The 24,510-nt window shown below is 38.9% G+C and overlaps 2 protein-coding genes across 5 annotated transcripts in view; both read right to left on the bottom strand.

Moving 5' to 3' along the window:
- LOC308181526 (M1-specific T cell receptor alpha chain-like) overlaps positions 1-24,510 on the bottom strand; it is a 401,071-nt gene that overhangs the window by 64,239 nt on the left and 312,322 nt on the right. The window lies entirely within an intron of this gene.
- Positions 22,576-24,510, bottom strand: part of LOC308181525 (Ig heavy chain Mem5-like) — a 35,396-nt gene continuing 33,461 nt past the window's right edge. For all 3 annotated transcript variants that reach the window (XM_080564913.1, XM_080564912.1, XM_080564914.1), the window contains 2 exons: positions 23,850-23,969; positions 22,576-23,246 (listed from right to left, as the gene is read on the bottom strand). In XM_080564913.1, coding sequence (XP_080421039.1) covers positions 23,851-23,969 — 119 coding nt within the window. In that variant the 3' untranslated portion in view covers positions 22,576-23,246; position 23,850. The remainder of the gene's footprint in view (positions 23,247-23,849; positions 23,970-24,510) is intronic.

Genomic DNA, 24,510 nt, shown 5'->3' on the forward strand with positions numbered 1-24,510 from the left:
ATTTCCTCCCATTACAAAAAGCCCAGCTCGCTTTGCAATCACAAAGACAAATCCCCACCAAGGGGCAAGGAAACCAGTCTGACAGTGCATTGTCCCTGGACCTCTAAGTACTTTACAAGCATCAGGCACACCTGCCCCATCACAGACCGCTTGCCAGCCACCATAAGGATCCTTGTCCTGCTCCCAGAAGTGACCTTGCTGTAAGCACCAGCATTCACAGAGTCCTTCTCTCCCACCCCCAAGTGCACAAACCCTGCCAGGACACAGGGACATACAAGAGCCTGCACGGGGTCACGGCAAAATCTGGGAGCTGGCGTGGAGCAACGCGTTCCAACGCAGCCAAAGGGACAGCAGTCAGGGTCATGTTGGACCAACCTGGCACATTCCTGTCAAGCAAAACTGGTAGCTGGAGGTGGTCACCATCAGCGATCAAACACACAGTCATGCTGCTGCTCTCAACCTCCCAAGGAAAGGCCTTGCACAAAGCACAAAGTGCGGCCACATGCAGCACTTCTGTGACCCAACAGAAAGTCCCATTGCATGGCCAAAGGCAGGCTTAGAGCCAGCACCTCCTGCGTTCCCACAGCAACCCCTCAATCCACCAAAACCTTGACTACCTCTTTGGCAGTGCTTGCCATCCGCAGCCCGGCTGCACAGTGCTGAAGGTAACTCAGGGCCAGCTGCATCCTGAAGTCAGGACACCCCAGGCTCTCTGTGGGACCAAGAGCAACACAGGGCCGACAGGATGGGTCAAACCCCTTTGGAGAGGACTGCTGCTTCTGTTCTGAGCCCCAGACTTTCCTGAAGGTAAGCTGATTGCTTGTAGCTGTGCAGCTGCAGCATTACAAATCTAAGAGAAGAATTGCCAGGAAGCCACTGACAGCTGCAAAATGGGTAGGTTTGCCCCACATGGAAGGAGACTACACAGTGGTGGTGGCTCTTACTAGGCACAACGTGAAGTTGTGTCCCCTTCCCAAGTGTGAGCTTGTCGTAGTTCACACAGTGCTTTTCAGCTCAACAGGAACTATACGCCCTTCCACATCCCTTATGAGACAGGAGACCTCTGTTCCTGGGAGCCTGAGCCCTGAGATTTTTCCCTTAGAAAAAGCAGAAACCTTTCAGCAGACCTCGAGATCTTCTGTCCACTGGAGTGTCCTCTGTCCGCCATTCAGTGGTGCACACTCCTGCCAAACCATGCGCCACTCCCCTTGTTGGGGGAGAGGAGGGGAAGATGGCAAAGACGGGTCCAGAAGAGCCCTGCTCAGGAAAGGACACCAGCAATAGGGGCTGTCTTCCTCCCAAACCCTATCTTTCTTTTACATTAGAGTTAAAAGTTTTTGAGGCAGCTTTGAGAAGTTACAAAGACAGGCACCCACCACTTGCATGCACTTTTTTTGCAGTGCTAATGCACACCTGCACTGCAGCCTCCTGAAGAGCTTGAGGGACAATGGAAGCACGACTCCAAATTTGTCTGAAGCATCACTTATCCAAGACACGCATAGCCATCAATGCTCAGAGCAAAGGGAAGGAAAGAACCAGGCATGTAATGGAGATGAGGTGCCATAACAAACTGCAGGGAGCCCAAGGCATTGGGACATGTGTGGAAACCAAGTCCTTGGGATGCCTGGAGAATAGCCCAGTTGCGTTCCCAAAGTTCTTCCCCACAAAACCATGCAGAACAAGGCAAAAATGAAGCCACTCACATTTTGACTCACAAGAGCATGTTTCAATGGTGATTGCTCACTTGTGTGGGGATTTAATGAAAGGTCATTATCTCAGAGACACCTCTGATGGCTTACATTGGCTTACAAATAAAATAGTGCCTACACTCTCCTTCCCCTCTTTAAGGAGGTGTGGATACCGCAAGGATGTTTATGGGATGAAACCCAGGATACATAAGAACATCTGACAAAGGAGAAACAGGAAAGCTGAGCACTCACTTGGTTGGACAGACAGCCTGATCCCTGAGCCAAAGGTCAGTTTGCCATATCCAAAGCCAGAGCCACACAGCATTTCCTCCCATAACAAAAAGCCCAGGCAGCTCCTGGAGAAGAGGCACTTGCCCCCAAGGCTGAGCCAAATTGTGCCAAGGCTAGGAGGAGCAGCAGAAGAGTGGGATGGGGTTGAAGGATCCTAGGCCACAAGTGGAGGTTAAGAGTCTGGCTTTGTGGGATGTAACAGGGCCCAAGACTGAGAGGCAACACTAAAACTCCCCCCGTCCCTGTCCCCAATAACTGTAACTGTATTCACAAGGCTTTACACAAAGCTTTGTTCCAGCTCCAAAGGTGAGCCTGTTCCAGTCAGCGCTCACAGCAACAAAGGCCATTACACAGAAGCTCTCATGTACCCATAACAAGCAAGTCCCTTGTATGGCTGGCAAAGACCCTTCACAGCAATACACAGGTCACCCTTTCCCAAGGGCATGCAGACCTCAAGTTGAGGCTTGCTCCAACCACAGAAAACCTCATTAAATACTGCACTCAGGGCAATCTCAGAGCATGCAAGGGGAGAGAAGACATTTCAGCTTGAAAAAGTTGAAGTTAAAGGATTGGAATGGAACAACATCTGTAGCAAGAGTCCTGTATGGAACACCTATGGAAAGCCCCGCACTCACTTGGTAGGATGGACAGCCTGGTTCCTGAGCCAAAGGTCAGCTTGTAGTTGTTATAGTCACACAGCATTTCCTCCCATTACAAAAAGCCCAGCCAGCCTCCACTGAAGAAGCTACACCTCTCCCCGCTCCACGCTTCCCTGTCCTGACGAACCTTCTGCTGATCAACAGCTTGAGGTAGAGGAAGGGAAATTGGGAAATAAGGGCTTAGCTGAGCTTATGCCAGGAAAGGCCATGAGCACCCCTGGGGCTGTCAGAGACAGCCTGACAGCCTTTCTTCAGCAGAACAGAGTCCAGCCACCCAGTGCTGTGCTAGAGAGAGAGAGAGAGAGACATCTGACCTACCCCAAGTTTCACAGGTAGTCATGGCCACGGCATAAAATCTCTTTCTCTGAACATGTAAGTTTAGTACTCTCTTCTTTTCATATGAAAGCAATAAAGGAGCAATATTATTTGAAACATGAGGGTATACCTCGGTAGAACTTTTGACAAAACCATACTCATATAGCACTCATCTTTAAAAGGAAAAATTGAGAATAGATAGATGAATGTAATTTTAATAATATAAAATTTCAACATTGGCCAGATAGTGCTTAATCTTAATTAAGATAGGCTTAATACTTACTTGATTTTACTCTTAGTTGAGCTCTACTTACAAAGGTGAATTTGTATCCATATATATTCACACAGTGTTTCCCTTAACAACAAAAACCCTGTAGGTGTTTTCTCTCCTCCAGTAGCTTATTAGCTCCTGAGCTGTGTTTTTTGGCTTGGCATTTTTTTAAAACTCATTGTTCAGACGTAAATTCCATGAGAATATTAGTTTAGATCTCCCTTCACGATTTTCTTAATTAGCCATTTCTTTCTGCTTTGAGACAGTGTTCTCAGTAAAGACACAAACTGCAGTTCCTGAAAATAAACTTAGACAAGGGGTTCTGAAGAATGGAAATAAAAGGCAGCTTTTGGAGATTTCTGGAAACATAGCGCTGAAGAAAATGATTATGTGGCATGGGACTCCTTTCTTCAGGTATAAAGCTGTAACTGTTTGATTTGTTTATTCTCTTTGAATAAAAATAAGTATCTGGCATTTGGTCCTTTGGGATGAATATTATCTCTCTCTCCTCCAGAGAGGACAATGGATATTTGTAGAGGCTGACCAGAAAAATATTCTATTCATTGCTCCAAAACCTGTATTAAACTCATTTTGAGTATTTGCAGATGAAGTAAAGGTTTTATCTCCCAATGAGACATAAGAAGTGAAAAGTGTACTCTCTTGTAAGACTTTCCCATTGCTTCCAAACACCTATTTAGCTTCATAATGGGTTTTGTCCCTGATGCAAGGTCAATCTTGACTTTTGATCATGCACAAAAGGAAAAAACAATGAAATTTTAATATCAGTGTCACAGAAATGGGAATTTGGCTTTCCTATCCCTACTCATTTAGGTTGGGTTTCTACCTACCAGGTTTCACCACCAGCTGTGTTCCACTTCCAAAGGTGACTTTCCAGTTGGATACTGAAGTCACACAGTGACACATCCACTAACAAAAACGTCATACAACTTTTAGTCCAGATAAGTATATGCAAAAGACAGTAACTGGGAAAACGTATCACCATTAGCACATACCTGTGACTCATCTCTGTCTCTTAGAAGGTTTCATGTCAATACTTTTTATGGGTCAAGAAAAATGAAGTGCTCTGAACATGGGATGCTTTGGAATAGCCAGGAAAAAAATAATGTACCTAGCACTCTCTTTATGACAGTAGATCTTAATTACATGGTCTCTAAGCTATGCCTTGGAAAAGAGAGAGAAACAGTATCAGCAGCATTTCACTCCACTGTCCTGAATGGTTTTGCAGGGGGAGATGCAAACGAGAAGTCAGGATGAATGTCTAGGATACCTGGTTCGGTATTCCACAGGGGCAGAACTTCTCCAGCCTCTTCTACCTCTGTTAATGCATATCAAATCACTTTTATATATACATATATATATTAATTTTTGTTGTTTGTCTGTTGTTTTATTATTTTTGTAGTTGTTGTTGTTTTTGTTTATTTGTTTGTTTTAATAGGGCAGAGACTTCACAAGTCTCTGAAAAGCCATCTTCTCTGCTTCTTGCTTGGAGTTACTATACAGACATACAGACTCATCTATCACACGAGAGCTTCCCTCCACTAGCTAATACTGTGCACTGTCTTTGCACTAAATGGTCCAGCCACATGTTCATTCCAGCCCTAAAAGCAGTAGATGTGGAAGAATATTCCCTTGCCAAGATCATTTAATATAAAGGACCTATATATGAGAATAATGGCAGGACAAGTACTGCCATTTCCAAGCACCAAGTTTCCCAATATTTCTGAAAAAGACTTTGTTCAGATTATTCACTTACTTGTTTTAACACTGAGCCTTGTTCCTTTGCCAAACTTCGTCTCATTATATCTGGCTCCTGAATTCACACATCATTTAACTTCTTTGAAAAAAACTTTCCTGCTCTGCAACTGTACGTCAAGCAGGGAATCACCTGATCTGTAATGATTTCTGGACAGGAATGAATAAAGATGAACCCCATCCAGACTTATGCAAGCCAGAGAAGAAATCTCATGAAAAATATTTCCATTCTGTAAGCTACCCAGACATTAATTTTTTTCACAACCTAACTACATCTTCATTCTTTATTCCTCATTAAGAGTTCTGATCATATATGCAGACTAAAACATAAGGAGGACAGGAAAAAAAGAGAACTTGCCTTTACAACCAGTTAATTAACCATGCTCTTAATGAATTTCTGAGAAGGATATGTATGTTTCAGCTTTTCATATGCATTATTTGTATTGTTCCATGTATATCTAAGAGTATGACTTTCTTATGAAAGATTTTTAAAGATGCAATACTGAAGGATATTCCTCCTTTTGCCACCACCTCAGGACATAAACTGTATTTTAAATGGGATCTGAACCAAGTCTGTAGCTGAAATCACCTACATTTTGTGATGGTGCCCATTTACTAAGAAAATCTTGGTTTTCTTCCCATCACTTTCTACATTTCACTTTTCATTACCAATATTTCCCTCCCCCCACACACAGTATCTTCCACTTTTTTGGAAGAGTGAAATGCTTGTCACAGAATTCAGCAGAAGAATGATTTCTCAACTATGAATCTAAGGCAAAATATATCAAAAATACCATTTTGATCACAAATCAGGATTTATTACAATTGTTTAGCCTGACCACTATATAACACAAGAAAGAAAACAGAGTGCAAGATTCCTACAGTATCTGAGATTCTCACTATAGAAAAAAATTAAAACAATGACACCCTACAGATCAACATTATGTACCAATAAATTGAGCAGGGTACATTTCTGCAAGAGTTTCAGAGCAAGTGAAACTGGTCCTTCAAAGTGTATTTTAATGTCCTTAAGTAAACTTGATCACCTTAATCTGCTGAATCTGGGCCCCCAGGCCTTTGACCAGCTTCTGGAAGAATACCTTAATAATTTTGACTTTTTATGGGAAAAATGTGCTTGTTACAATAAACTCCTTAATAACACTGAGTATCTGTCTTATAATTTACATTCAGCTTTCAATTTCTCTCCCCCTACACTTTTTCTTTATCTTCACAACCAGATAGATCTCTATATCTTGAAGACCATGAAGAGAAAGAGGTGAAAAAACTACCACCACCACCAAAAAAAAAAAAAAAGTTGTTAATTAGACCCCACTTTCTTTTTGTCATAACCAGTCATGTCCCCTGCCCAAACGCCTGCTTTCAACCTCCTGCAATTTCACTGCCCAAGAATCTTCTAAATAAATAAAAAATAAAAAAATAAAATCAGCTTTGAAGTTTGAGTCTAAGAATTTCTCAGCTAAAAACATCTTAGTTCCATGATCTTACTGTAAAGAGAAGGTTGTGATTTTAAAAAAAAATAGGCAAAAGTCATATGTAGAAAAAATATTTTCTGGGAGATGTCTTTTGAACTGTTTTTTGTACTTTGCCCCTCAGATACTTTCTTTGAACTAAAACTGCAAACTGGATTTTTTTTCCTATTTATGAATCATTTTCTTTTTTCTAGTAACTGAACAAAAAGTTCAATTTACTTTAAAGATTTTTGGTATACCTGCATATTATTTGTCTGCCTCTCAACAGAACCATAAATGATAACTTTGTCACCGTGATTCAATACACAATGAAATCAATAAACCTAACAGAACTAGATCACATTTATGATTTACATTTCTGCACACATGAAGGATGTATCTGAATTCATCAGATGAGTGTGCAATGCTCTGTAAGAAGATATCTATGACCAAGACAAAAGAACATTTCTGCATCCATCTCCACTGAAGACACGGGAGTTGAACTGGATGGACTCTGGGTGGATCTGGGATGTGCTGAAACCATACAGTCTAAGATCAGTATTTTTACCTGAAGACTTACTTGGAAGCACAGACATGCGAGTTCCTCCACCAAAAGTGAACTTTCCATAAGTACCAAGTACACTGTGATAAGGTGCTTTACATAAACTGTTACTGGAAGAGTTTAACAGATTCCCAATCACTACTGAATGACAGAATTAAATGTTGCAATTCCAAAATCTTTAGGAGCCAATATAAAGCAAAATGTCTTTCTGTGCTGATGACTGTATCCTCCAAAGTTTACTCTAGCAGGTTAAAAATATGCTAAACCAAATCTTATCACAAACAGCAGAAAATAATACTTTGATGTCCACATTAGTACATATTTTGGGGCTGTAAAAACAAACTAGTTTTAAGTTTCACTGTTTCTCCCAATTCAGATATTTCAAACGAGACATGAATATAAAAAAAGAGGACAGCATTTAGCATGTAACGTTTCCATGCACCCACTTTTTTACCAATTTATTAATTTTAAAATAAAAATTTAAAAAATGTCTTAATTGTTTCACACCCACCACCCTTGTAAGACAGTATATGTTGGAAGACCATGGGGACATATGAAAAATCAAAACGGAGAGGTTTTCCAGTCTTAAGGATACTCAGCAGAACAGACACGAGATTCCCTAAAGACAGGATTTCCAAACAAATTAAATGAAAAAAAAAAAATGGAGGTGAAATTAGTAAAATTAGTTTGATATAAGAAGCTGAATCGTGGAAAAAGAAGCTAGGCTGTTAATGTTTGTGTATGACATTCTTTATTTCTCACTTACTTGGTATTATAAAAATGCTTACTCGTTGGCCAAATATTACTGCCTCCAAATTTCATATTCACACAGACAGCAAGTGCTTTATAAAAATAATCCATATATATATATTCCTTTTAACTCTTCTTCTCCTACCTAAATGCAATTGAGAGTAGTAAAGGATGACGTCCATAGTTTATTACTGAGTGTGACTCATGGCTTGACTGAAGAGATGACCCTCATGACTAAAGAGATTATCCTTCATCTCTTTAGTCATGTTGTTCATAATAGTCTTCATGCTATTTGTATCTAAAGAATTTACATATAACAATAATGTGTTGTTGTTGTTTTTTGTTTTGTTTTGTTTTAAAGTACCTGTAGATGTCTTCCTTTCTTCTCTTTCCTCTTTAAATGGGAAACTAATTTCTTTCACAAAGGATTAATCATCTCTCTGTTTTATGTATACATCTACTTTCAAACATTTACAAGGCATTACTTCACTAGGAAGAGGAAACTGTTTTTACCATCACTTTATTTCCACTCCTGAAGGTGAATGTAATGTTAATTTTCTTGATAATAGTTCACATGGTGCTGTACTTTGGATCTGTGATGAAAATAGTACTGAGAACAAAACCATGTTTTAGTTGTCAAGCCAATTAGTCAAGGACTTTTCTACTTCTCATACTGCCCTGCCAGCACACAAGAAGCTGTGAGGGGACACAGCCAGGTCAGCTGACACTAGCTGACCAAATGGATATTCCATACCATATGGCATCATGCTCAGCAATAAAAGCTGGAGAGAAAGAAGGTGAGGGCCTATACTTGGGAGATGGGGAGCAACAACAACATTTGGAGTGACTGATGGCATTCATCTTCCCAAGAAACCATTCCATATGATAAGCCCTGCTTTCCTGGAAATGGCCGATCTGCCTGCTGATAAGAAGTAGTGAATGAACTTCTTGTTTTGCTGTGCTTGCATGAACAGCTTTTGCTTTACCTCTTAAACTGTCTTTTATCTCAGCCCATAAGTTTTCTCGCTATTACCTTTCTGATTCTCTCCCCATCCAATGGAGGGGGAATGAACAAGCAGCTGTGTGATACATATGCCTGCTGGTGTTAAACCACAGCAGTGAATTACCGGTTGCAGAGAGAACTCAGAACCACGGTATATGCAATAACACAAGCTTTAATGAATTCAATAAACTCAGTTTCTACTGGTACCTCATTTGCTGTCAAGCATGCTCAGATCAGCTCTGGCTTAAAATTCAGAAGTCGTTACTCCCTGTGAACTTGCTTCTACTTCTCTTTAAGGATTGTTCCTTATCCAATCACACAGACAGGAATAGTCTCACTCAGGCACACTGGTAAAGACTAATAATTAATAAATTCATAACAACCTTAGATATTTCAGTGCTTTTTAAATCATTTTTTAAATTAATACCTCATTAGGTATTCACATGTCATTCACTGTTTCTATTCTGGAGACTCAGATTAAAACAATAACCCAAAAAATTAGTTAAACTATACGGGGAACTAGTACTGGATTGGACTTCTTCTTTGGCCTACATATATGTACCTTTGTATACATGCAATCCTCAGAAACACAGGCACTTGCTTTCTAAAGACTTGGACATTTCTTCTGGGCTTACATGGCTTTAATTTAGGTGCATTCCTCCTCTGAATTTAAGCTCCTGGTTGCCACCTCCAAAGTTACACCCACAGAGCTTTACAAAATCCTGACCATGGAATGTTTTTGATCTGGGACAGAATTTCTCCAATTCTCTTTTCACTTCTAACTGTGAAACTAGTAAAAATTTTCATTTGAAAAGTCTTTTTCCACTCCAATCCCTCATTGCCCACACCTCCTAGCCTTCACATAGTACAAAGAAACTGAGACTCTGGACTGCATGTTCCAGGAAATTTTATGTCCTGAGACAGACCAGCAACACACCCTATGCATCTGAGTTATCTAAATTTAGTACAGATATACTAGTGCATCTCTGTAATTAGTGGAAAGACGTAGGCAATTCTCAAGAACAGTTCTCATTTTAAGAAACAAACAAACAAACAAAAAATAACCCTCTAAAACCAAACAAAGATATAAACAGAGAAACAAAACTCAAAATCCAGTGATAAAGATAGAAGCAAAAATCAGCTTGGGTTAGTAGATTTGACCTTTAATGCTTGGTACTAAAGGGACTAAACCTAGTCTCTCAAGTCAGACAATTTCAAGATGAGCATTCACTTGTTCTTCATCAAGAAAATTGCTTCAAGAAATTATTATTAAATCACTAAATGACAAAGCTCCTCACAGCATCATGAAGAGCTCTTTTTGAGATTTTTATTTCTGGCACTTACTTGGAAGAACAGCAAGCCTTGTCCCCTCTCCAAAACCGAGTGTTTCATAGACACGTATGGAGTTACACTGTGACAAAGAGCTTTACCAAAGATTCTGGTAGTAGCTGTTGACACAGAGGATGGGTTCTTTTTGTTTGTTTTTAAAGCTTTGATGTGTATACACAGATCTCTTATGGGTTTCTTCTCAAGTTTTCTAGATCAAAACCCTAAAAATTCTCATAACAATCCACTACTTTGCTATTTTACCCCTCTGTGGTGTGCTGTGGGATTCTATCTCACCAGCCTGGTTCTTATATATCATAGAAAAGACTGTAGCTGCATCTTTCTATGATAATTGTTCTAACTTCTACAATTGCTGTTAACTGCAGCCTTGAAGGTAGGTAAAAAAAACAGGACAGGAATGGAAGATTTTCTATAGCACTTTCTCCATCCACCTCAGTTAGTGAATATCCCATCCTACACCAACCTGCTACACTGAGACAACTCATATTTAAACTATCTAATGTCTTCATCCAATATAGGCTAAACATAATGATGTTTCTTCACTTTTTTTTTTTTCAGATGCCCATGATTCCCCTGACCAAAACAATGACCAAGCCTTAAGAATGTATTATTCTCTCAGTTGTGAATCTGCCTTTTTTCTCTCATTCCCAAGTTTGGGGGTTGGGATTTCTTCCATTATCTTCCTTTATAACTGAAATTATAAACAGACAGTCTACAATGGAATGTTTTCAGATAAGTCTGTATTCCAACATGGTTTATTTTTTCCTCTTCCAATCTTAGAAGAGATTTTGTCTCAAAGCTAAGCAAATAGCCACTTACAGCATTCCCACTGCAATGAACCACCTCAAAATGCCTCTCAAAACTCAGGTTAAAAAAACTATGAAAGTCATCCAATTCCATCTAAACTGTCCAGTGGTTACCCTGGAATGATCAGATTCTTTAATGTTCTTCAGGTTTACTGTTAAGCTGCTCCTTGCCCAAAGGTGATTTAATCAAAACCAGTATATCACCCCTGTCAGAAACTTCCCCAAAACTTAAGAAGATTTACAGGTACATGAACTTCAAAGTTTATGAGTTCTCACAACTTAAGCAAGGAGAATTACTTGTTCCAGCTTTGGTGCAAGGCATGCCTTCTTCTTTAAGGCAAATTTTGAGTATTACTTCCAGTATCTTAAGTTGGAATAGTTGTTTGGGAAAACTAAATGCTTCTGTACCCCCACCACTCTCTTCCTAAGACTTCCCTATTAGACTTACACTGTAAAGCTATAAATCACATGATTTTCTATTTATGATGGACACCGTACAGAGCTGTTTGCTTTGCTGTAGTGCTATAACTCTATATCACTACTCAATAAAGTATGTTAAAACCAGTCTTAAATGTTCACTTTGAATTAAAAGCATTAGAGTTGCTGAATTACTTGAAAACAAGTACCAATTTAGTTCTGTTTGTCTAGTTCAACTGTAAAACAACAGATTTCATGAAGATGTTTTCCCCCACTTGAAATTACTTGTAAGTACATGCAAACATATCCACTTCCAATTATGTATCTTGATAAGAACTGTTCAATGCTGTGCCATCATGAAAATGTTTACAGAAAGTCAGCTTGCAACTGATATGCTATTTTAGTTACCCATTGATAAAGAAGGTTCCAGAAAATGGTTTAAATTCTATTTTCAACTGTGGGATCACAGAATCACAGGAGCACAGAATGGCTGAGTTTAATAGAGACCTCTGGAGGTCGTCTGGTTGAACCCCACTGCTCAAGCAGGGCCACTTAGAGAAGCTTGCCAAGGCCATGTCCTGAAGGCTTTTGAAGATCTCCGAGGAGGAAGACTCCGCAACATCTGTTGGCAACCTGTCCCATTGCTCAGTCAATCCCACAGTGAAGAAGTGCTTCCTTATGTTTAGACAGAACCTTGTGTTCCAGTTTGTGCCCCTTGCCTCTTGTCCTGTCACTGGGAACCACTGAAGAGAGCCTGTCTCCATCCTCTTTGCACCCTTCCTTCAAATATTTGTAGACATTGATGTGATCCCTCCTCCCTCCAATAAAAGAGATGTTCTGGTGCCTGAACCATATCTGTGGTCCTTTGTTAGACTCTCTCCAGCATGTCCATGTCTCTTTTGTGCTGGGAAGCCCAGAACTGGACATACTATTCCAGGTGTGCACTCCACAGTGCTAAGTAGAGCAGAAGGATCACCTCCCTTGACCTGCTGAAAAGACTTTGCCTAAAGTATCCAAGAATACTGTTGGCCTTCTTATCAGCAAGGGCACATTGCTGACTGCTGTTAAACCTGCCACGAGGTCCCTTTTTTCCAGGTTGCTGTCTATCTGTGTGGGCCTCGGCATGTACTGGTACTTGGAGATGCTCCTGCCTGGGTGCAGGACTTTGCACCTCTCTGTGTTGAACTTCATGATGTTCCTACCGGCCTATTTCTCCAGCCTGTCAAGGCCTGTATAACAGCATGCTCCTTTGGGCCCTCTGGGCCCCTTCCCCAAGCTTTGTGTCATCTGCAGACTTGGTAAGAGTACACCCCTCCCTCATCATCTTTAGCAAAGATGTTAGAAAATACTGGAGCCAATACTGACCCCTTGGATATACCACTAGTTACTAAACTCCTACTGGACTTCATGCCACTGATTACTACTGTCCAGGCCAAGCTGTTTAGCTAGTTTTCAATCCACCCCAATGTCTGCTTATCTAGACCATACATCAACATCATGTCTATGAAGTTCTTGTCAATAAATTGAAAGCCTTCCTGACATCAAGGTAGACAATATCTATTGCTCTCTCTGATATTTAAGATGGATTAATTTATATTTTAGGCAAATAAATATATAAATAGATAAATTAACAACAAGGGGGAAAAAAACAGGAATTCTTATACTGAGTAGGGTTTGGAGGCTTTTAGGTACACCCCTTGACAAAAAATAAGTTGGTATTTGCAATGTTTTCGCTCCTGTAGAAAATTTTGCAAAAACTAATTTGCGTTAAACAAACAAGCAAACAAAAACCAAACAACACAACAGACTAACGCGCCTAATTATTTTTTGACTCTCATGTACTAGTTCTAGTCTTTTCAAATTGCTGATGGACAGAAAAGAAGCATCCTAGGAACAAAATTCAAAAATAGAGTCTCTTCACAAATATTATTTCATATTTCTCCCCAGAAACAAACCTTCCTACTCTGTGCTTCTCTCTATAAACAGGCAGTAACTTTCAAGCCCTTTCTGGTGTGTGAAGAGAATGGCATCCATGATCAGCCTTTCCACAGTCAGAAAGGACTCCTGAATGTACAGGATCAAATCAGACTGAAAACACATGGTTTTGTAGCAATAATCTCAGTTCTTAAAAAAAATAATAATAATTATATATATATGTTGCCTATAGCTGGCTAATTTTAATTGAATTTTAATGCACAGGGAATAAGAATATGATACATTTGGAGCATATCCATATTTTTGCGGGATTTTTTCTCCAGTTCTTCTTATCTGACTGTACTTTCTGTTCTGAATATCACATCTGAGGAGATGCTTTATCACTATAGTAGTCAAGAGCTTTGCAAAGTACCTACTGTGAATGGGATTTTATTCATGAGATTTATTTTACTTCACAAAACTGACTGCTGTAGATGGCAGAAAAGTGATTTGTGCTCCTGGCATTTTCACAGAATCACAGAATTGTAGGGGTTGGAAGGGACCTCAAGAGATCATCGGGTCCAACCCCCCTGCCAGAGCAAGTTCCTTAGAGCAGGCTGCCCAGGTGGGTGTCCAGACGGGCCTTGAATATCTCCAGAGAAGGAGACTCCACAACCTCCCTGGGCAGCCTGTTCCAGTGCTCCGTCACCCTTACCATGAAAAAGATCTTTCGCATGTTAGTGTGGAGCTTCCTGTGCTCAATTTTGTGGCCATTACCCCTTGTCCTGTCCCCACAAACCACTGAAAAGGGGTTGGCCAAATCCCTCTGTCTCACACAGACACACAACATTTTATTCCATGTTTGAGAATTTTAAATGGGAGTGAGGCCCTTGAAAATTACATCTTCATTTTTGTATAGACAAAAATAAGCAGCTTACCTCTTGAGCTTGCACTTTTAAGGCATATTCCATGCACAAATATGACCTTATCAATGTTCATACTCACAGTAGTTCAGCCCTTTACAAAAGTGTGATGTCCATGCTCTCCTGAAATTTAAGAGGTTTTCGTTGCACTTAAGACTTTGATGTGATAATGAAAGATTAAAATTTATGATAATTTTAACTTTAAAGCAACTTGACTATCATACATGGGAACAGAATGTTAAAAGCCTTGAAAAATCCCTTAAAATGAACAGGATGTAAAAGCAGACATTCCTTTGTCTGCTGAGAAAGACCAACCAGTATAACTGTGGTGAAATAAATTAATCTCTCAGTAACTTTGCTAAGATAAGTGAATACCTGTAGATCTTTAGGGGAAGGAAATAAAATGATTTTTTTTTCTGAAATTGTTACTTTTTTCATGAATGCAAACTTCTTATAAAATCATTTTCTTTCTGTACCACACTCCACAGAGAAGAAAAACATTTTAAATAGTTATAGATCAGTGTATAATAACTGAGCATCCCTTCCACAATAGCTTAGCCAGTCAGTTCAACTATTGCCACACACTGCAGTCTCAAGCATATTTACATGCATCAAATGAAATGAAAAAAAAAAAAAAGAATAGAACCAGCAGCTCATCAGATGTTTTTCTTGGGTAGCAAGCACAGCAGGGATTATGTTTTTACTCAACATTATACTAGTTGAATTGAAGAGTAAATGTGGTTTCTATGCCAGCAGTAAGTTCCCTTCCAAATTTTAGTACCACAGTGTTTACAAAAATAAAAATATCACTTCTTTCTTTGTCCAGATATTTTTTTCTCTGTAAGATAATCATTGCACAATTTGCATTTATAAGTTTTCTTTCAGTGCCATTCCCACATTCTAGAGGTACTGAACAACAAAACTGGGAAGGAAGGGAAGAATTATTATTGCTCAAATTGTAAATTTAGTGCTGGGAAACCTCAGTGTCTATCCATGCAAAAATGATTTATGTATAAAATGGCTATGTTTCCAAACTGTATTGTATGTGCAATACCTACTGAAGTCAAAGTCTGAAAGGTGGGAAGGAAATATCGTCCATATCCTTATAGAATGAAAAGCAGTAGATCAAATAACTCAAAAGTTTAAAGCATCTTCACCAGAGTTCCAAATGCACAAACTTGTTATACAAATAGTAACTCTCCCACTGATGCTAGTATAAAATATAAAAACAGAAGAGAATTAGAAACAAAAACAGTCTCATTCTGTCTTTATGCTTAAGTCATTTCACTCTCCTCCTAGTTCCTGCAGCATTTGGGTACATAACAAATTCTAAAGGATTTATCTACCTCATTTCACACCCAGTGGAAACCAAACGATAAGTCATTTTACCCGAATCACATAGCAAATGACCACTTCTAAGGCCAGTCATTTAACAGGCTCCTAACCTGTGATTGGCTGTACCCATTTACATTTGTTCAGGAGCATAACTTCCAGAGAGAGTCTCACACCTCAATATAGTCATTACTGTGATTGCAGTATACCTAATGAAGAAAAGGGTCCCAATGTATGACATCCTGAATTCTCAAAGAATAAAGGGCCACCCAAATAAAAAAATCGCTTTTGCAATGGAGGAATCTTAATCCTTCAAATCCCAGTAAAATACAAGAAATATTTTATTTTTGACACAGGTTTGTAGCATACAAAGTACCTTGATAACAGCAAACAGACTTACCTGTTTCAAGAAACAGACAGGTCCATAGGCAGGACTTCAATGGAACTGAAGTGTCTGGGTCCTTCCATAGTGAGAAACTTTCCGTAGTACAGAAGACCACAACATTCAAAGGAGAAAAGGGCCTCACCAGGACAACACAGCTCCTCGGTGCATCTTATCCACAGCCTTCCTAGCTGCAACAAATTGTACGGTAATTTCTTCATCTCAGGGCAACAGACATTGTGGAGTTTCAGATTACTCCATATTGTTATTATCCTCTTCATTTACTGAAGCCAGAGAACTTCTACTTCATTCCTTTCTGTTTCAGTCTTTTTCCTTGTTTGGCAAGACATCCATATCTTTGAAAGGCCTTAACCTGCTTTAGCCATAACAGATTTTAAGGAAACAAACTCATCCCTTAATCCCAGCAACACATCTTTCTACCAGCTGGAATATTTTGACTGCTGAGTTTGTGTTGTTGTTTTGTTTGTTTATTTATTTGTTTGTTTGTTAAAAAAACTTACAGCTCAAAGCCCCCCTCCCCCCCCAAATACTAACATATTTCAAGAGTAGTTCTACAAGCTTTTTCTTTATTATACTCCATTTCCTTTGTTACGAGTCACTTACTTTTCTGTACAACCATTTTAATTTGCACATGAGAATAAAGCATATTTGAACCTCAGTTCAGTTATTCATCTTTTTTCACATGTGCCTTTCTGACACTGGACTTTCTAAAGCCTGTATGTCACATAACAAGAAGTTTCATCTGCACCTGTTGGCAATCAAAAAAATGCAAAGCCAAAGCAAATTAGTTTAACCTGTGGCATGTGCTGAGGCAACAGTTACTGTTTTTTCAGTTTGTTTGGTTTTGCTTTTTGTATGTTTTGTTTTGTTTGTTTCATTTGTTTCTTTTTCTTTTTGACCTATTTTTTAGAATTCATCAAATTTAAGATGTTGTCAGAAAAATAAACACTTTAACCAGCAGGTAGCAGGAGAGATCAAGGAAAGAAATTCAGCTTATTTCAATACACCTAATTTTATGAGAAGCTTCTTAATATTTCAGAGCATACAGGACAGATTATTACCAGCAGAATCCAGGGTTCTTTCTATAACATTTTTAATGCTATATAAGACAACATAAAGATTTAGCTGTAGAAAAGTAATTTAGTGTTTTTCACTTTTATGCAGTTTTGTATTATTTAAAATAATAGCAAGAGAACAATTAGCTTGTATTCTCTGTATCTGTAAACACTTAAAACATCTATAAAACGTTATATGTCAAAAAGTGAAATAAAAATAGGTTTACCATCTCAATTTCAAAGTCCAAATGAAAAAGGATAGACTGGTGGAATTCAACCCACCTCCTCAAAAAAATCGTTTGGGATTTTTTTACCTCATTCTCATGTATTTTATTTACTTTTAACAAGTTAAAAATCCCAGATATATGCTGTATTTTTAATTGAGAACCCTTTAAAATATATGTATAGTCCATATTCCAAAAGCAACTCCTCTTGCACAGGAGAATACAAGCACATATAATAATAATCACAGGAATAGCTCTTATATCCTGCTGGGTTTTGCAGTTGTTAAAAAAAAAAAAAAAAAAAAAAAGTTTAATTTTAGGAGCAATTTAAAGCAAACATCCTTCCTCTCTTTTAACAAGAAATTACTGAAAGAAACCCAACTTCAGGCTGAAATGTTGTGCATATAAGCAGCTTAAAGACCTGCTTTAAGACCTGCTCTAGCCCTGTCTATTGTGAAAAATGACAGTGGGACATCACATGCAAAACAAACAAACAAACAAGGTTTTCTGCAAAGGTAAGATTGGGGCTTGTTCATGGCACTGAGTTGTGTGCTGGAAAGGGGTTCAGATAGGCATTTCTTTTTTTTTTTTTTTTTTTTTTTTTACATATGGCTGGAGTAAATATTTGTGTTGAAGCAGTTTGCTGCAGGATACAAAGTTCCATGCATTGTTTGAGGTTGATCTAAGTGTGTTTCTCTGCAGCCTGAGTACAAATATGTTGATGCTGTCCCTGGACTTCTCCCTTTCTGTGACATTTTTGCTAGCTCTACGAAAGCCAAGGCACAAAAGAAATCAGACTGGGAGTCCTTTCTTGTGCTGCCAGAGCCTTTCTGACTATGAAGCTTTACCATCTTTTGAGTTGTGTAGCAAGATGAAACCTAGGAGACATCTAAAGCACCTTGCATAGGGGATTCCCATATATTTCTGTAGAAATGAGGAATGTACAGAGTGGAGGTGTAAACACCCTTCTCCCCACATATAACTAGAAATATGAGAGCAAATCCAAAATGTTCTCCTTGCTATTCAGGTTTTCCAGCTGTACATGACACTTTCCCATTTGGTCATTTGGAAATATATTTATTTAGGGTGCCTTTATTGTCCCCTACCACAGGAGAGAGCTATCATCATTTTGACTTGCTCAGCAAGAAAGGACATACAGGTGTTAGTATACTCTACATTTTCTGTTTCTTTTGTCTGAGTTTGACCCTCTGACTTCTGATGCTGTCTGATTATTTAATTTAATGATCAACCAAATCATTAGAGAGAGACTGAAAGCCCTTTGCATGTTTTTTTTCTAGAATTACTGCATCCATTAAATTAACAATAATTTTGCACTGAGCACAGAAGTGAGCATCATTCTCTCCAGATTGAGCTCACAAAAACATTTATGCTCATATTTCCCTTTAGTGTCATGAATTGTTGTGCAGAGCAGGATTCTTCTGGTGTGTTTCTTCTACCTGTAACCCAACTGTTTGCCAGACTACAGTCAGTGGAGGGAAACAATTCCTAAGTAGTTTAGAGAGTTTAGAGAGTTTAGAGTAGTTTAGAGAATAATGTGCTAGAACTATTTCTATACACAATGGTGAAACATTTCTCTTCAGTGGTAGATGAGGAAAAAAGCTAACTCAACCTTTGTAGATAAGTTCTCTGTAGCCTTTGCAGATATAACAATTTGTTCTGATGCAGCTTTCTATGCTGAAACTTCAGCTCCTTTCTAAAAGTGTCATTCTGTCTCTTGGTACTGTTAAGAGGGAGGCAGAAAGAGAAGTGCAGGTAAACAGCTTGATTTGGATAAGAAGAAAATAGAGCATGAACATCAGTTATTTTCTTCCCTTTTTCTAGACAAGAAGGCTCCAATTTGTTCTGTGGGTGGCAAGCAGGAAGTTTCTTAAAGCAATGCAATTAATGACAGAAAATGGAAGAAAAAAATCCCTTGCTGACACGTAGCAGAGAAGAAGAGAAAACACTTCTGAGCAATCATTCCGAATGAATTGTGTAGAATTTCACTAGCAAAGGGCTTGCCTTACTGGTTTTCATTGCTTTGGTGGTATTTTTTATTTTATATTTATTAATGGAATATTTCCCAAGGAGGGAAATCACAGCTACTTTCAAACTTACCTAGGAAGCCATGCCCTATGTTATTTTCACCACAATGAATGTCTAGAACTTCTAGTATACTTCAGCTATAGTTTTAGTGATTATGGACACACTGTTGTTTGGTATAACTGAATGAACACCTTCCAATTTCTTAAGTCCGTGTTAAAAGGAGAAAGGATGTGAATCAATAACTTTAAATAAAACAAAACAAAAAACACAACAATAGCTCAGAAGAGGTGAGGAGATACAATGCTCCACTGCAAGCTATTAAGATCCCTAGCCTGAAACTTGCATGACCTTTACCTACAAAGAGGAAAATTCCCTAGCTCCCTGATGTAGGTACATCTGTTGTGTGACTTAGCATTACACAGACCTACATGTGAGTTCTTTAGTGCCTGAGGTGAGAATGGAGAGTAATGCACCATTGCAAATAGCCATGAGCATTAATGTCAATCAAAGAAAGAGAGAAGACCACAGACTCTCCATCTTGGATAAATGCATTTGCATAAGTAGGAAGATGTTCACATCAGCTCTTTCGAGGCTTTAACACTGGGTGGAGAGAAAACACTGGAGAGTCTTAAGAGCAAGCTTTCATTTTGGGTGAATGGCTCTCTGGAGGTTGTACTTATTCTAAACCAGCAGTGGTGTTGAGAGCAATTTCATATACCCAGGCCTGACTCATGTTTGAATAATACAATAATACTCCCTTTACAAAACCTGTGTAGTCTGATGGAGGGGAAGGAAAGGTCAAACCACATCATTATTCATAATTTTTGCACAATTTTCTGTGCTGTCCAAATGATCATTTATAACTCTGAATAGCTACTAGCCTTAACCTGGGCTGAACATGTTTTCCCATATGCACATTGTCATGGTTTGGGCTGGTATAGAATTAATTTTCTTCATAGAGGCTTGTATGATGCTGTTTTGGATTTTATTTTTTATGAAAATAGTGGTGATAGCACACCTATGCTTTGATTATTGCTGTACAATGCTTGCATATTGTCAAGGAATTTTCTGCTTCTCATACCACCCGGCAAGCAAGGAGACAGGGAATGCACAAGAAGCTGAGAGGAGACACAGACATGACAGCTGACCCAAACTGGCCAAAGGGATATCCCATACCATAACTAGACTTACACAGCTTCTGAGAGGGGACATGTTCCTGATAAAAGATCCAGCACAATCTACCTAGAAGAAGATTCATAGAAGCTTAAGAGCTGAAGAGGAGTTTTGTGTCTGCATATATATCTGCTTTTTCCACCTGTATTGTGTGGTCTAATAAGGTATTGCTTTTCCCATTATCTTTCTTCTCTATACAATGGCTGGTGCCAGAATTCTTCACTGGGTACAGATACCTCTCTTTTCCCCAAGGGCAGATAAAACATTTAAAGCAGTTAAAGGAGTTAAAGCAGTTTAAGCAGTTTGTTCCCTTTTTCTCTTTTGTCCTCAGTTAATGTAAGCCAGCACAGTCTACTTCTTCCCAAAGGAGGCTAATCCCTTCCTTCCAGAAGAAGGCCAACTTTTTTTTTTTCTCCAGAGGAAATGAGAAAAACAGATTGCACCAGGTTTTACTACAGTAAGGTAGCTGGGTTGCCTCTGATTGTCTTCAATATCCACCCTTGGTACCATGTCTCAGAAACATCATACTGGACAGCTGTGACACAGTCCTCTTATTTCATGAAGTCTGACCTGAAAAGCAGTCTCAGGGGAGTCATAGGCCTGGTCACTAGTCTAGATTACTCCAATGAAAGCTAACCGTAGTCACTGTGGATGAGTGATAGACTGTGGTAAGAGTCTGAGGGATGAGTACTTCCACCTCACAATTCACGGAGCTGGAGATTCAAACCATCATCTCAAAGACAGAAGTTTCTCTCCATTTGACTGAGACCTAGATAACAGGTTCTTGGGCAACTGATATTTTGGAAGATTAGTGAGGGGTTAAGTGTTCCCCTCTGATCTGTTTGCCAGTGGTGCACAGAGAAATGTGAAATAGCTGACTACAGAAGTATCACACAGGTCATGTATGTCTTCATGATGGAAATGAGGGCTCTGGTGTCCTGTAACTTTGTGAATAGTTATTTAAAACAATAGTGACTGATGTCTTTATCTGGCTGATATATTTCTGTACGAATGAGTGCTATGTCATTCAGTGGTTAGACATCTGCAGATCCCATTCTTTGCTTGTGCACTGCTACAAGATTTTCATTCAGTCAAAGCTCTCAGGCACAACCAAAGACTACTCAGGAAAATGACATTCCTTGATCTGCACAGAGAACCAGAAATAGTATTCCCAGTCATAGTCTTGCCTGAGAGATTGGGAAAATGTATGATGTGGAGTGCAACACAGAAAGGTAGAGGGTGTCATCAGAAAATCAGAATAAAAATACGAACAAGCAAGTGCTTCTATTTTACATTATGGGGGAGGAAGGGATTAAAAAATAATTTTAAAAAATGACTGGTTTTGGATTTGTTGTGCAAACTTCACTCATCTTCTGGGTAGGGTGAGAGTCTTCATCTAGGGGTTTGCAGGGTCTGAGGGACTAACCTGACAACGTTTAATTAAATGGACCTTATTATGAACTTTTTGTAGAGTCTGTCTTGAAGCCAGCAGTAACTCAGGCAGTATCTGAAAAAATTTATTTTCCCTTCAGGATGTGGTTAACTTGTTTTTCGAAAAGGGGGAGTTCGCCTTGCATCTTGCAAGTTAGTCATAGCAGTTAGTTAACCACAGCATCCTGCCCGTTGCTTCTGAGGGCAAGATAAGTTGGGGAATGTGTGTGTTGGGGGTCTTTTTGACTAATAATCAAGTTGCTGTAGAAACTGTATCACTCCATCAAACCATCATATGTTATTTCCTGTTGGCCCCTTCCTAGCATTAATGAGTGAAAAAAAAAACATGCTCTCATCTCTTTTGATACCTATATTTTTCTTCCTCATGTTCCCATCAACCTGCCTCTTAACTGATTTTTCCTTAGACATATGTCTCTCTTTGCTGTGATCCAGAATATCATGCTGGGTTCTCTTTAAAGTGATCTGAAAGACAAAATGTCATTCAAATCCCCTAAGTCTAAGATTCATGTCCCCTTCTGTATCTCTTTAATGAGTCAAGGAGCCCCTCCACTTCCCTGTGCAAACCCTAGAAAAGACAAATTCAGTCAACAGTAAATCTAGGTTATGAAAAATGCATTTCTAATCTCACTGGTCATTAGAACTGGATTTCAGCAATCTCTATTACAAATTCAGATGAAAAAGCAAGCTCAAACTACAGCATTGTGGTGTAATAACATTTTATTTTGATAATCGCTACAGTAACATAAAATGCAGATGCCATACGCTTTGCAGAAAAGATACAAATTTAATAAAGAAATGGAAATAAAAATGTTACTACAGTTGAGTATTATCTGGTTGAAGTGCATCCCTTCAGATCCAATGCAGCTCTTCTCATCTATACTAGAAAATTATGGTTATTAAAGGTATCTTAATATATATATATATATAAATAACATCTACTGTGCCTCTCTCAGAAGTAAAATATCAGTTCTACAGAATAATGCAACATTGCTGTAAAAAGGTATTTTTAAAAGTTCATATATCGATATTGAGGTTTCAATTTTTTTTTTTTCAAAACTATCAAAGCAGGTTGGATGCTTGCATGCAAAGGATAGAAAAGTGGAAGTATCAATTTCTACTTAGCTGACAGATGAGGAAAAATACTTTCCTCTGCTCACAGAAAACAAGAAATAGCAAAAGGAATTACAACTCTAAAAATTATATAAACTATCTAGGCAGGGGTCCACACTCTGAAATGTCTTAAGGAGATGGTGCTGTGCTCTGTTCTAGATGATTGTTGTCAACAGATTTAACGTCAGCTCTTCAAATTGTACTGCTGGTAACTGCTCTCTCCTGCTGTTTCTCAGCTTTCTTCTGCCTTGATTCCTCATTGCCTGGAAAAGAAGAGTATGTTTTAAATTATATTTAATGAATATGGGTGTATGTGTCACTGTTCGATTGCTGTTAGATCAAGATAGGCAGATTTACAAAACTTAATCTGGATAGTCTTTTGTGCCACTTTCGGTTATATTAATTTAAAAATTCTCCCTCCTCCTCTTTCCTGTTACCTCTTCACATGATTGTGTTTTGGAAGCCTGACTTTTGATTCCTTATTCATCTTGACTTTTCTCTAGCCCTCATGTTCTGCCAGATGAAACAGTCATTAAGATATTTCTTAAGCATTTCTGATAAAACCTGAGATGTTCTGTCAAAGCAAGCTTGCTGCAAAGCAAATCTGGGGACCAGCAACCTAGAACTGATCTATGGATTCATGAAAAGGCAGTGGTTTTTTGTTTGGTTGTTTGTTTTTGTTGTTGTTGTTTGCTTGTTTGTTTGTTGTTTGCTTGTTTCCATAAACCTACAACATTTATTAATGGAAACAGGAGTAGATGAACAGATGTCACTCCTTGTGGGGTTTGAGAAGTACACAAAGCCAAGCAGTCATTACTGGCACGTGCTTCCAATTTTTCCACAGATGAAACAATGCATTTCCTTACCTCAGAAAAGAAACAACTTGATGCTCATGAGTGTATTGAAGGCGATACTTTTTGCCAGCAGGACTCGTAAACCCAACACAGCCATGGACAGCATGTTTGTTTTCTCTGTTTTGATATCTCCTTAGTGAGAGAGAAAAGATAGGAGAGATCATGATCTACAGTGGCATTGGTGGAAAGTGGAAAAAAACACAGGCAGTAGTGTCAAGGAGAGAAATGGCAGTAAAAGAAAAGATGACAGAGAAATGTGGCAACAACAAAGGCAGAGAATGTCTGTCTATATTGGATTTTCATAGAGTCATAGAGTGATTTGGATTGGAAGGGACCTTAAAGATCGTCGAACCCCAACCTGCCTGCTAGATCAGGTTGGCCAAGGCCCCATCCAGCCTCGCCTTGAACACCTCCAGGGATGGGGCATCCACAACTTCTCTTGGCAACATTTTCCAGTGCCTCACTACTCTTACAGTAAAGAACTTCCACCTAATGTCTAAAACTAAAAGAGGATAGATTTAGATGAGACCATTCCCCCTTGTCCTATCGTTATCTACCTGAATAAAGAGTCCTTCTCCATCCTTTTTATAAGACCCCTTTAAGTACTGAAAGGTCACAGTAAGGTCACCCTGGAGCCTTCTCTTCTGCAGACTGAACTTCCCCAGCTCTCTCA

The sequence above is a fragment of the Anser brachyrhynchus genome (assembly GCF_964034855.1).
Source record: "Anser brachyrhynchus genome assembly, chromosome: 22".
Classification (NCBI taxonomy): domain Eukaryota; kingdom Metazoa; phylum Chordata; class Aves; order Anseriformes; family Anatidae; genus Anser; species Anser brachyrhynchus.